The sequence below is a fragment of the Peromyscus eremicus genome, chromosome 4 (assembly GCF_949786415.1).
Source record: "Peromyscus eremicus chromosome 4, PerEre_H2_v1, whole genome shotgun sequence".
NCBI lineage: Eukaryota > Metazoa > Chordata > Mammalia > Rodentia > Cricetidae > Peromyscus > Peromyscus eremicus.
The window spans coordinates 3,972,115-3,984,695 of record NC_081419.1 but is presented as its reverse complement, the minus strand read 5'-3'; the positions used below and the strand labels follow the sequence as shown (position 1 = coordinate 3,984,695).

Sequence of the window (12,581 nt, the reverse complement as noted above, 5' to 3'; positions counted from 1 at the left end):
GATCTCAGGCCCTTCCCAAAGTCCTACCTGGTAGAGCTCCTCCTTGGTCACGTAAGGCTTGCCCTCAGAGCTGAGGGCCCGGAAAGCGCTCTCAATCTCTTCACTGGACTTGACATTCTCCGTTTCGCGGCTGATCATGAAAGCCATGTATTCTTGCAGGGAGACATGGCCATCCCTATGGAGGCAGTACAGTAAGCAGGGAGGGCAGAGGGAGGCTGAAACTCTGTCCACTGTCCCTTCACTTACCTGTTGGGATCAACAGTGTCCAGGATTGCCTCAAACTCGGGGTCGGGCTCTCCTTCCTCCACCATTGGCAGGTCGTAGCCCAGGGAGCGAAGACAGGATTTGAATTCCTGGTGGTTCAGCCGGCCGGACTTGTCCTTGTCAAAGTGCCTGTAGCACAGAGGCCAGCTCGGCACACGGTCCCTGCCTCCCATCCACCCTCAGCCAAGGTCCCTGGGCCACACTCACTTGAACATCATGCTGAATTCCTTAAGGGCCTCCTCGGTCACTCCTGTTGTGTTCCTGGGAGAAGGACAGAGATAGGGAGCAGGCCTTCCGTGCACAAGTGGCGTGTTCTCCCCTCCTGTGCCAGTCCCGTGAGGACAGCGGCACTCTGGGCTGGCCCCTGCTGGGCCCCCCACCCTGGTACCTGGCCTGGATCTGCTGCTCCAGGTTGTGCTGCATGCGCATGCCCAGCTGGTCCAGCTGGTCCCACTGCTGGGCCAGGCCCACAGTGCTGTGCTCAGTGTACTTGTTGTCCAGAATGAGGGCTTCCTCCATGGCGGCCCCCAGGTCCTCAATTTTCTTCAGTTGACTTCTCATGGCTCGAATCTCCTGGTGCTTGCGCTGCCAGGGGGGACAAAACAGCGTGAGACAGGGACCCCCAGAACCCAGCCGAGGAAAGGAAGAGTGGGAAGGGGTAGGGATGGGGAAGGAAAAAATCTTCATAACACAACTGCAGAGGTGCCGGTCAGGCTGCAGTGTGTGTACATGAGGCCTCTTGGCCTCTTCAATGGAGTTCAGTTACAGCAGCTGGCAGAGACGGTCTCCGAAAGAAGCCCAAAGGCTGTTGAAGTCAAGGGAGAAAAACGGCCTTGGCAGCTTCAGGCCGAGTGGCTGCCGGGCTGGGGGGTCTCTGCGGTGGCCAAAGCCCTTTGGGCACTCACTTTGGTAGCTTCAAGCTGAGATTCCAGAGTTCCTGACTCTTCCACCATGCAGGACCTAAACACAGAAGCACAGTGAGCAGGGCTCCAATGCAGCACACCAGTGCCCACATTTAACTCTTCCTCCTGGTACAAAGTGCCCACAGCCTGAGGAAACAACCCATCTGGTGTTGGGCACCCCTTCTAACAGGCCTGGGAAAGGGCAGGTCCCATTTCTTTTTAGAGACACATGGGCCAGGGGCTTCTCAGCTCTTAAAAGATCACTCAGGAACTACATTTGTTCCCCGTAGGAACAGAGCAGCTTCAGGCCTGACAGACCCTTTTCTGCACCAACAGGAGGCCAAGAACCCAACAGACAGGAGCCCTTGGGGCTGTAGGGACAGTCAAGAGACTGACAGTCCCCTTAGCCTTACTTTAGTTCCCCTTAGGATAGCCACTGAGGGAAATGCCACCTTCTAAGAGACAGCATGGCCAATAAGATAGCTACGTGGGTGTGCTGCAGGCTGGTTCCAGCTGAGGACAGCTGTGCTAGAACTCTGGATTTGGCCTCCTTTTGAAGACCATTTTCTGAGGAGCCTGCTTCTCTCCAAGATGTAAGTGTGAGCACAAAGAAGGTTCCCAGTGAACAAAGACATCAAACGAGCAGGGTCACGTGCAGGGACAAGTTCACACAGTGCACAAAGCCCCGTCTCCTCTGCACCCATGTCTATCCCAGTCTACCCTTGTAACTTCAGTGAGCCAGGAAGAACTCTAAAACCTACCCAGGTTCAAAGTGCTTTAGCAAGGCAAGGCACCAGGCTTCCTCCTACCCCAGCAGTTGAGACTCACAGGCACACCCCATCCCCCAGGAAAAGGGAGCCCCAGGGACTGGGGCAGGAGGCAGGGCCAGTGCATCGGAGGGGGACAGACCCTCCTCCCAAGTGGCTAGGGTATGGGTTAGAAGCAGAGCCGCCTGGGAGTCCAGAGTGCATTGGTAAAACCACAGTGAGGGAAGAAGAGAAATAAGAGGAGAAGAACCTTCCAGACAGATCATCCCCAACTTCATACTGATAGACACGAATGACCCGACGATATGCTATGCTATTCAAAGAAAAGAAACCAAATGAATATACCAAAGGAAGGCGAGGCAAGAGCATATCGAGACAGACATGTGCCACAAGCTGGCAGCCTGGCATCGGGTGGGAACCATGGGTAGCTCAGGGGCATTGGGCCAGGTGGGACAAGGCTTGGGAGGAGCCACAGGTGAGGAAGCATGGCACTGCACAGACACAAGACCCAGAGCAGCAGACAGCATAGCGTGGGGAGGCCTGTGGGGCTCAGGCCAGATGCTGAATCCTTCCCGCCTTGCAAAGCCTCTTACAACCTGACTGGTGTGGGCAGATTTCTGTGGTCACTAGCCTCACATGCCTGACTTTTCCTCTGCAGAACCCCATGGGCTCTAGTTAAGCCTTAGTCTGGCTTGGCCTGGCAAGAATGGACAGGGAGATGGCCTGGGTACAGGCTCCTTCTGGGACTGGGAGATAGCCCTGCTCCTCCCGGGGACTCCTCCAAGCCCTGCCTCCACACCACATTATAACATTGGACATTCTACCTTTTGCTAGGGTAAATAATTCTGGTTACCCTCCCCAGGGGAAGATAGGGTTACCTCAGCCCTAAGGGGGCTGCAGAGCTTCCCTCAACTGAACTCAGCCCAAGCTCCTATCACAGCCATCCAGCCTCATATGCCCAGACTGCTGGGGCTCAATGCGAATCCTTCTGGTCACAATGGGAAAACAGGCCAAAAGGGAAGTTTCATCTAATCCTGGCGAACAGGCATGGACAGGGGCTCTAGCTTTAGACTTTTGACTCTGGCTTCCTCTCACGCCTTGAAAGAGGGGAAGTGACTCCCCCAAAGACCATGGGTTCTTCTAGCAGGGACAAAGGGCATGGACAAGGTGGGCAGGAGGCCCATCCTTTACAAGCCAGGCCACTGGGGACAAGGGACACAGGGACAAGCACACAAGACACCACCACACCATGAGCCCGGAGAAAGAAGGCAATATTAACCCGTCGAGGAGATACGTTCTGTGGAGGTCCAAGCAGTCAGGAGCCACGGGAGTGTCCACGAACAGCAGTAATCAGGACGGGATGGAGGAGAGAAGAAAACCAACAGAACATCAGTATACGCTGCCCCCCGACACTGTGCCGGCTCAGTCTCTGCCAGCCCTGACTGATCCCTGAGCAGGTCTACCTCACTTGGGACAGCTGCTAACATCTCAGTGGAAATGAATCATGCAGAGCAACCCAACCAGATTATGCCAGCCTTTGGTCCAAGCAGTCCTCCCCGCCACTCCATCTTTCGGGGTGAGATAGGGTCTTGCTACAGCCTCCAATGGCACAGAATATGCAAACCACACTAGACTCAAGCTCATGGCCATCCTCCTGTGCACTGGGATGACAGATGCGAACTGTACCTGGTTTAGGCACTAGTTTCTGTTTGTTTGTTTTCGAGACAGGGTTTCTCTGTGTAGTCCTGGCTGTCCTGGAACTCACTCTGTGACCAGGCTGGCCTCAAACTCAAGAGATTCTACTGCCTCTGCCTCCCGAGGGCTGGGATTAAAGGCGTGCGCCACCACCGCCCGGCTTAGGTACCAGGTTTTAAACAGGCTCTGTGTGTCCTCAAGCTGAAGGGGGCAGATGTTCTCTGGGGGCCCCATGGCAGGCACCTGGTCTCCTGGATCCACTGGTGGAAGGCATTGGCGTGCTGAGCAAACTCCTGGCGCAGCTTGTCATTCTCCTCCTGCCGCCGCTGCTCCTTCTGCAGCTCCAGTTCCCGCTCCTGAGACAAAAGGCAGGCAGGTGCTGCTACCTTCTGCGGGTTCCCGAGAGCTGGCCTCACATGGGCTCAGCATAAACGTGGCTCTACCCTGGGGAAATGCCAGTGGGACTTCAAAGTGGAGGGGGACAGAAGTCCTACTGAAGCTGACCCAACAAGTAGCAGCAGGGCTGCTGAGTGACTTGCCCGCCCGGTGCACCTTAATGATCTTCTGCAGGTTCCTCCAGGTCTCCTCCAGGGCCTCCATGGTGAACCAGGTGTAGGGGTTGGAGGCCACCCGGAAGCTCTTGATCTGGCGGTCCAGCTCAGCTAGCTGGTTGAAGTCAGCCTGTGCAGAGCTGAGCGATGAGCGGAAGGCATCGTGAGCCTCTCGTAGGGCTTTGATCTCTTCCAGAGAGTTGCAGCGCACTGGGTCGGTCAGGTCCTCTTCTGCATTCTCAAACCAGCTGTTGAAGGCCGATGCCTTTTTGGCAAAGGTCAGGAAGAGGTCCTCTACCTAGAAGTAGAGGGGCCGAGTGTCATTGTGGCTATGTATGTGGGTGGGGCAGTTCCTGGGACTCAGAGAGTGAGGCCTGCTGGGATTCTGGCTCTCTGCCCCATCTCAAAATCTTCCCCTCTTGTCCTCTGCCCGGTGCCCTTCAGTACAAGCTGTACTTATCCTGGGAGGGTCAAAGGATAAATTCACCAGGACAGTTCAAGGGCTCCATGTGCCTCCATTTCCACTGAGTCCAGGCTCATGGTTAGTTCCTCTGAGCTGAGGTCACTTCCTCACAGGATGATGGCACAGCATGGCAGAAGCAAATGGGGCCTTCCTGTCTCTTCCACTGGTCCAGTTGAATATGAATTACCCTTACCTTTCGGAAATGACTCTGGGCCTCCAACAACTTCTTCTTCCGGGTAGCTGAGTTGGCCAACAGCTGGGTCCATCTCTTCATGAGGGAGGCATGTCGGGCCTCGATGGCCTTAGACTGAATGTGTTTGGCGGCTAGCAGCTGGTCTTTGAGCGCAGTGATATTGGCAATGCCCTCCTGCTGGAAGGCCTGCAGGCCAGCATCAAAGGTCTCCTGCAGAGAGGAGCCACAAGTCAGCTGCATGTACTACAGAGAGCCTAATGTGCCTCAGCTCAGAGGGCAGGCACAGCTGCTCAGATGGCAGCCGGCCTAGAGCCCCACCTCCAGCTGACATTCAGTCATACCTGCCTATGTTCCTACTCGCCTTAGACCACACATTGTGGCAATGGCCTCCTCTTCAGCTCCTGGCCATAAGTAAACCCTTCCATTCCAGCATTCAAGCTCTGGGCATGGCTATGTATGGCCTTGGCTCCTCAGACATAGCAGACCGTTCACATGTGACCACTTTCAGTTTACTCTGTGTGACTGGGTGCAGGAAGGCCTGTCCCCAGACCCTGCGGCCTGCTGAAGACCGACAGACACCTGTGTCTGAACCCTGCCAGCCTATCATGCTGCTGCCCGGATGCCTGGTTCTGCATCTACTCTATCCCTCTGGAAGCTCTGAGGCCCAGGACCTTGGCCACACACACAGGAGGCCATCGAAGACTAAAGGAAGGACTCCAGCCTTCCCCTAGAAGAGCTAGCTGTTCAGGTGGCTAACTAACCTGCTTGGTGAGCAGAGTTTGGACAGAAGACAGATCTCGACCATAGTCATCCGTTTTCAAGCTGTTCTCCTTCTCACCTGCGAAACAAAGCACGAAGACTGTCCCAGCCCTCACAGGACAGACAGACTAGGAAAGCAAGCCACAGATAGGATGGAGGCATGTTCACTTTCAATTCCAAAGTTACCAGCAGCCTTCCTGAACTCAGTGGCTGCCTGCTCCCTGTAACCCACCCTGACTCAACTGGGCATGGAGGGCCTTTGGGGTCCCATGGGCTCTGACACCAGAATCTAGTTCCATTTAACCAGGAGCTAGATGGCATCTTGGCCAGGCAGCCAGTGGGCAGTTCTGACATGACCTGACCCTTAGGGGAGCCTACGAGTACTTGGGTCTGTCCTGCTGTGTCAAGGTTTGCAGGCCCTTGTTTGGTGACCCTTCATGCCAGGTTGGTGCAGGCACTGCTGTGGCAACTCTGACTTCAGGACGTCTCTTCTTATAGGGCTACCATGTCTGTCCTGCAGCAGACTCTCTGAGCCCACCTCCTATCAGTTTCCTCCCGGAAGCAGAAATCCAACTGTGTGGTAACATACCCCGTGGCTCTGCCATCTTCTTAGCCTAGGAGAGTTGGAAGCTTTGGGTCTTGCTGAACCCACTCACCAATCCAGGACTCTACCACATCAGCCTTCCAGTTGAACTGAAGGAAGGCGGAGTTCTCATCCAGCTTTGCTTTTCTCTGAGCTGCTGCTTTCTCCAGATCAGACACCTTCCCGTTCAGACCCTTCATTTTTGAAGAGATGTTCTCCTCATGATGATTGTTCTAGGCCAAGAGAAAAAGCACAAATCAGTTTTGCCACCAGCTGCAGTCACCTGTCTGTGGCAGGTTCCCAGCCTCCAACTGTTCAATTTCTGTCACATGGGCTTATCTGCTCCCGACCAGTGCTGGGTGAAGCTTCCTAAGGATGACACCTGGACCAGCCATCTAGTCCCAGGATTTAGTGCTGCAGGAGCACTAGAGAGGGGGACAGCGTGAGTGCAGCGTGTCACGAGAGCTTCTGAAGGGGAAGATCACCACGTAAACATTCAAACACTACACAGCCGAAGAACGGCCCCAACCCTTGGGTGATGAGACAGTAACTCTGGGAGTGTTGGATGCTATGGACACAAGGATGATGAAGCCCGAACACCAGTTCCAGTTCCAGTCAGCTGCATTTGGAAATATATACAAAATCAGAGAGAAAAGAGAAATGTGTAAAGAAGGGAAAGTCTGCCCAGAACAAAGCACTACAGAACCCAGTCACCTCAGCAATTTGGAACAGGCAGCATCTTCCAAGGGTGAGACTCAGCAAGGCATGGAGCTTCTCACTCTCCTAGGCCAGGAGTCCTAGGAGTCTGGGTATGACTCCAGTTTCATGCTGTCTGCTGACCATGGCCAGGAGAAAAAGCTCTCCATGGAACAAACCTGGACACCTAAGTATTTCTGCCACACAGATGGTAGGCAAAGGTCCTATCAATTGGGCACCAGCCCGGGCCCAAATCCCAATTCTCTACATGGCAGTTACTGAACAGAAGCTTTGTGACACTGTCATCACACTTGTGCTACGTCTCAGGAACTGATCCTGCACAGCCTGGGCCTAGAGCTGCAGATGGGGAGGCCTGGACACTCTCCACTGCTTTCAAAGTACTGAGACTTTTTCTTCTTTCTCTGGAAAAGAGTAACCAGTAAACTAAACCATCCCTACTGTAATAGGTTTCACATAACCCATGGAGTTATACAATCCTACTACGCACACATTTCATGCTTAGTTCTACACAGTTCAGAGGAAAAGTCTGGACGGCCAAACATTAAAATCTCACTAAGCCAGGCGTGGTGGTACACAGTGCAATCTTAGCACCTGGGAGGTAGAGGTAAGAGGATCACGAGCTCAAGGTCATCCTTGGTTATAGAACGAGCTGGAGGCCAGCCTAGACTACAAGAGACCCTGTTTCAAGATAAATAAAGAATCTAGAGCAGCCATTTCTGAGTGGTGGCTTTCTGGGTGATTCCTAGTGATGCTTTTGAGACAGAGTTACTATGCAGCCCAAGTCAGGCTCAAACTCACTGTATGAATACACCACTGTGCCATGTGGTTTCTACTTAACTTACTACATTTTCTATTATCTCAATAGCAACCTTTATCACTAAGAAATAAAGGAATAGGTGACTGGAGGGCCCCGGAACCCACACAGTGGCTCACAACTGCTTGTAATACCAGTTCCAGGGGCATCTGATGCCCTCTTGTGGCCTCTGTGGACACTGCACACATATAGTACAGACACACACACACATATAAAAAATAAAATCTTAAAAAAAAAAAAAGGGCTGGAGAGATGGCTCAGCAGTTAAGAACACTGTTCTTCCAGAGGTCCTGAGTTCAATTCCCAGCACCCACATGGTGGCTCACAACTATCTATGAGATCTGGTGCCCTCTTCAGGCATGCAGACATACTTTGCAGGCAGAACACTGTATACATAATAAATAAATAAATCTTAAAAAAAAAAAAAAAAGTAGAGATGGTTCAGTGGTTTAAGAGCATTGTCTGTTTTTCTACAGGCCCAAGGTTCAATTCCCAGCACCTACATGGTGGCTCACAACCATCAGTAACTCCAGTTGTAAGGGATCCACTACACTCTTCTGATATCCTTGGGCAATGTATAAATGTGGTGCACAGACATACATGAAGGCAAAACCATACACATAAAACAATAAAAAAGAAATGAAAGAATAGCATTCTGGAAGTCCTACTGTCAGAAAAGAACCAACAAGATAGTCCTCCTCACTTAAGGTCAAAAGCTGGTTGCCCAAGGAAGAGGGCTAACTCAAAAGCAGTATTTTTTTTTTTTTAATTTATGTAACTTTTTTTTTTTTTTTTTTTTTTTGGCTTTTCGAGACAAGGTTTCTCTGTGTAGCTTTGGGCCTTTCCTGGGACTCACTTGGTAGTCCAGGCTGGCCTCGAACTGACAGAGATCCACCTGGCTCTGCCTCCCGAGTGCTGGGATTAAAGGCGTGCGCCACCACCGCCCGGCTATTTTAACTTTATTTTATGTTGTGTGTGAAGGTATCAGATCCCCTGGAGGTGTGAGCTACGATGTGAGTGAATGTGGGAATTGAACCTGGGTCCTCTGAAAGAGCAGCCAGTACTCTTAACTGCTGATCCATTTCTCTAGCCTCTCAAAAGCAACTCTTTCCTGCTATAGGAAACATGGCACAGGCGCACTGACAATCTCTAAGACCTCAGCTTGTGTACTTTGGGCTGAGAACAAGGGTCTTTCTGGGATCCAGGCTCACCTTCTTAATGAGGTCTTGTCCATTAGTACAGACATCATTCACCCGATCCTTGTGGACAGTGAAGTCTGTCTCAAAAGCTTCGTGTTTCTTCAGCAAGCCCTAGAGACAAAGTAGTGAGGTCAGTCACTGGTGCACTATTAAAATACGCCAGGTCTCAGAGAGTGACACAAGCTGTGAGCCCTGTCCCCCTCCTCTCTGCTCTAGGGGGAGCACCATCAGCATGGCACACGGGTACCAGGGAGTTAGGAGGGAGAGCAGGCTGCAGGGGAAGCTGCAGCCCAGGAAGGATGAAGGTCTGCAGAACCACCTAGTTTAGGTTGTAAGAATGGACAGACAGCTGGAAGTAAGCACCCAATAACACTTCTATGCATATCCCACAAGGGACTCAGTCTTATGTCTAGCTACCTACTGAATGGAGAACAATATCCCCTCTTCTTGTTTCTAGGGACCAAACACACCCTGAGGGAGGCCACTGAATTTATCCTAACACATGGACTGCCCACTGTAAGGAGAGTGGCTCAAAGCAATGCAAACTGCTTCCACATTGGCTGGTTGGAACCAGGAAGCCAAACAGGAAGGCGTGACCATGGTGATGTGTGACCTCTCCTATCCCATGACAGGCTGCCTTAGGGCCAGCTCTGAGAACAGTACAATGCCTTTAATACTCTGCTGTTTTCTGCCTTTGCCTCTCTGAACAAAGTGGAGGAAGCTCATCCAGCCTAGAGTAGAACACGGGGTTGTGAAAGGCCGAACAAGACAATCTGTGACTACAGCCATCGGGGATCTTCCAGCTCAGTTAGTTTCACCCTGGAAATAGTGGACAGATGACACACCCACCAACACAAGTCGGTTTCAGGTGGCTGTTAGACAGCAATCGTTAACCAACTGGAAGTGGCTATGGAGTGAGCTTAACTCCTGGGGCCATGAACATGGGGAAAAAAAGGACATTAAGGGATATTTTCAGTCTCTCTTATCAGTAAGATTGTATCCTTACAAAAGAGGTCAATTTGGACAGATACATACACGAACACAGAACAGAATGCCAGAGAAAAGAGTGGACATGGAGATGCTATGTGGGAAGAAAGCTTAGAGTAAAAGTGTGGTTGTGGAAGCAGGAAGGACCTTTCTCTAGGGAGGTACGATGGGAACATGGCCTGCCCACACTACACTTCTGACTCCTAGCCTTAAGACTGCAGCTAGTACACCTTCATTGCTCAAGCATTTGCTTAGCTTTCCTGACCTGGATGGCAGCAAGAGTGTCTCCATAATCTTCACTGGCCACCAGAGTCATTTTCTCATTGATCCAAGCCTCTTCCTCTTCCACATTGGCTACGAACTGCTGGTACTCCAAGGACTCCTCTAGCCGCTGGCCCCTTATTAAGGAATAGGGGAGAGGAAATCATTAGTATGTACTTAAAATATGCATGAAGGGGGCTGGAGTTATAGCTGGGTGGTATTGGCGTTTGACTAGTGTGTTTAATTAAGATCTCAGGTTCCCTCTCCACCTGCCCCCAAAAAAGATCTCAGGTTCAATCACCAGCACCAAAATAAACAAACAAATAAATAAAAAAATAAAAAAGAGATCTCTCCTTTGGATAAAATATTCTAAAATATCCACAGAGGAATGTGTCTGTGTGTAAAACATGGTTTAGCCTTCTAAGGGACACAAGGCAGACAGTACTCTTCAGACAGGAAGCTCTGGAGTTAACCGCTGGGTTCAGACTCATAGGACAGGATCAGATCAGAATGGCTCTGGAGCAAGCTAATATTCGACACCCAAGGAAAGAGCCTGGGAGCTGGCAGGAAGGGCCAGGTCTTTCGTCCGTCTGAAGAGCTGCCTGCCTGCTCACCTTGCAGCTGCTAGCTGCTTCAGCTCTTTCCAGTGCTCCACAAACTGAGCAAGACGCTGCTGGATCTCCTCCTGCCCAATGGTGTTGTCATCAGACAGCTTCTTCCCAGTGTCCAGGACACCCTGACAGGTGAGAAAAGAGTCAGCACTAGCAGTGCGCCCAGTGCCTAGTTCCAGGTGCCTGTGGCTCAAGCTCTCAGGAAGTCTCAACAACGCATTCACAATCATCTCTTCAGGCTACGCATGCTGGGCACAGCTTTAATCCCAGCACTCTGGAAGCAGAAGCAAGTGACCTCAGAGTCTGAGGTCAGCCTGGTCTACATAGGGAGCTCCATACCAGCCAAGGTTCCACAGAGAAACCCTGACTCAAAAGCCAACAGTGCTGCTGCTTCATGGCTGGGGCTAAGTCATCACAATCACAAGACTGCAGAGTTAAGATCAGAGGACTCTGCCTTCCTCATGGCCCTGTTCTCTCAGCAGAAGGCATCCACTCACCTGAATGGCCGGTTCATGGGCAGCCAGCTCGGCTTCTAGCCGTTTGTGCTTCTTCCTCAGGTTCTGAACACCTGTGAGGTCTCGGCCATAGTCCTCAGAGCTAACTAGCAGCTTCTTCTCCCTGAAATGGTCAGTATGGTCATGTCCATGGGGTGTGTTAGTTCAGCCACTAACCCTGGCATCCTCCAACTTCTGCCATTTTCTTCATAAAATCCCTTTCCATTTCCTGGGAATAGAAGCCACTGTTTCCGAAAAACACAGATCTAGAACTGTCTCTGATCATGCACATTTGTCATCTAAATGTCAGGGGGATACAGAGGGATGGCCCTGCCCTGAGGAGAGGCGCATCACTGGTGGTGCACTAGTAACTCCACTTCCTCATGTGTCACATATAGAGAAACAGAAAGGTGTTTCCTTAAGCCAGGTGTGGTGGCGCACACCTTTAATCCCAGCACTTGGGAGGCAGAGGCAGGTGGATTTCTATAAAATTCAAGTCTAGTCTGATCTATACAGTGAGTTCCAAGACAGCCAGGGCTACACAGAGAGACTCTATCTCAAAAAACCAAACCAAACCAACAAAAAACAAGCAAACAAGAAAAAAACAAAACAAAGCAACTTCCTTGGGACCCAAAAGGCAGGGTCTACTGTGACATCATGGTTACCATCACTATAGCTTAACTGCTGCTCACTACTGTGCAATAGACGAGAGGAAGGGAGTTTGGCAAGGTCCCTAAACTGTGCCCTTCCATCACACTTCCCTGCCACCCCAACAGATCAAAACGCCTGAAACTCCTCCAGGCAGCCCAAGACTTGAACACACAACTTCAGGGCACATACTTGATCCAGGACTCCTCATCATCCATGTCTCGGAAGAACTGGTGTAGGCGGTGGGACTCGCTCAGTTTTGCTCTTCGGGAGGCTGCCATGTTCTTGATCTTCTGGAAGCGTCCATTGATGGTGTCCCGCTTCTCTTTCACTTGGGAGGTGTCAAAGGCACTGCTGGTCATCAGGCTGTCAGCCTGGCTGTTCAGGTCCTTCAGACGATCCTGGGCAGGGACACAAGAGAGGGATCAGAAACCTGGTGCCCAAAGACAGCTCCCTGAAAACAGCACTCATTAATTCCTCACTGGGCTCTGGAGCCTCATAAATCAGGGTGTGATGTGCGGACCCTTGCAGCTCTGTAAGATCAATGACACTAAGACTTGGTTCCGTCACCATGGGGACATGTGCGCTGAAGGTGGGAAGGATGCAAAATGCAAGGCGCCATGGCTGCAGCAGAAACCACTTTTTACTGCCACCTATTCTGTTTGGCAGTGGC

At 51.5% G+C, this 12,581-nt stretch overlaps 1 protein-coding gene across 2 annotated transcripts in view; it reads right to left on the bottom strand.

Moving 5' to 3' along the window:
- Sptan1 (spectrin alpha, non-erythrocytic 1) overlaps window positions 1-12,581 on the bottom strand; it is a 65,764-nt gene that overhangs the window by 574 nt on the left and 52,609 nt on the right. For both annotated transcript variants that reach the window (XM_059259948.1, XM_059259949.1), the window contains 16 exons: window positions 12,101-12,309; window positions 11,264-11,384; window positions 10,770-10,891; window positions 10,160-10,292; window positions 8,920-9,018; window positions 6,251-6,410; window positions 5,597-5,673; window positions 4,836-5,045; window positions 4,181-4,477; window positions 3,872-3,984; window positions 3,213-3,230; window positions 1,170-1,224; window positions 653-849; window positions 472-525; window positions 247-393; window positions 28-175 (listed from right to left, as the gene is read on the bottom strand). In XM_059259948.1, the coding sequence (XP_059115931.1) occupies window positions 28-175; window positions 247-393; window positions 472-525; window positions 653-849; window positions 1,170-1,224; window positions 3,213-3,230; window positions 3,872-3,984; window positions 4,181-4,477; window positions 4,836-5,045; window positions 5,597-5,673; window positions 6,251-6,410; window positions 8,920-9,018; window positions 10,160-10,292; window positions 10,770-10,891; window positions 11,264-11,384; window positions 12,101-12,309 (2,160 nt within the window). The remainder of the gene's footprint in view (window positions 1-27; window positions 176-246; window positions 394-471; window positions 526-652; window positions 850-1,169; window positions 1,225-3,212; window positions 3,231-3,871; window positions 3,985-4,180; window positions 4,478-4,835; window positions 5,046-5,596; window positions 5,674-6,250; window positions 6,411-8,919; window positions 9,019-10,159; window positions 10,293-10,769; window positions 10,892-11,263; window positions 11,385-12,100; window positions 12,310-12,581) is intronic.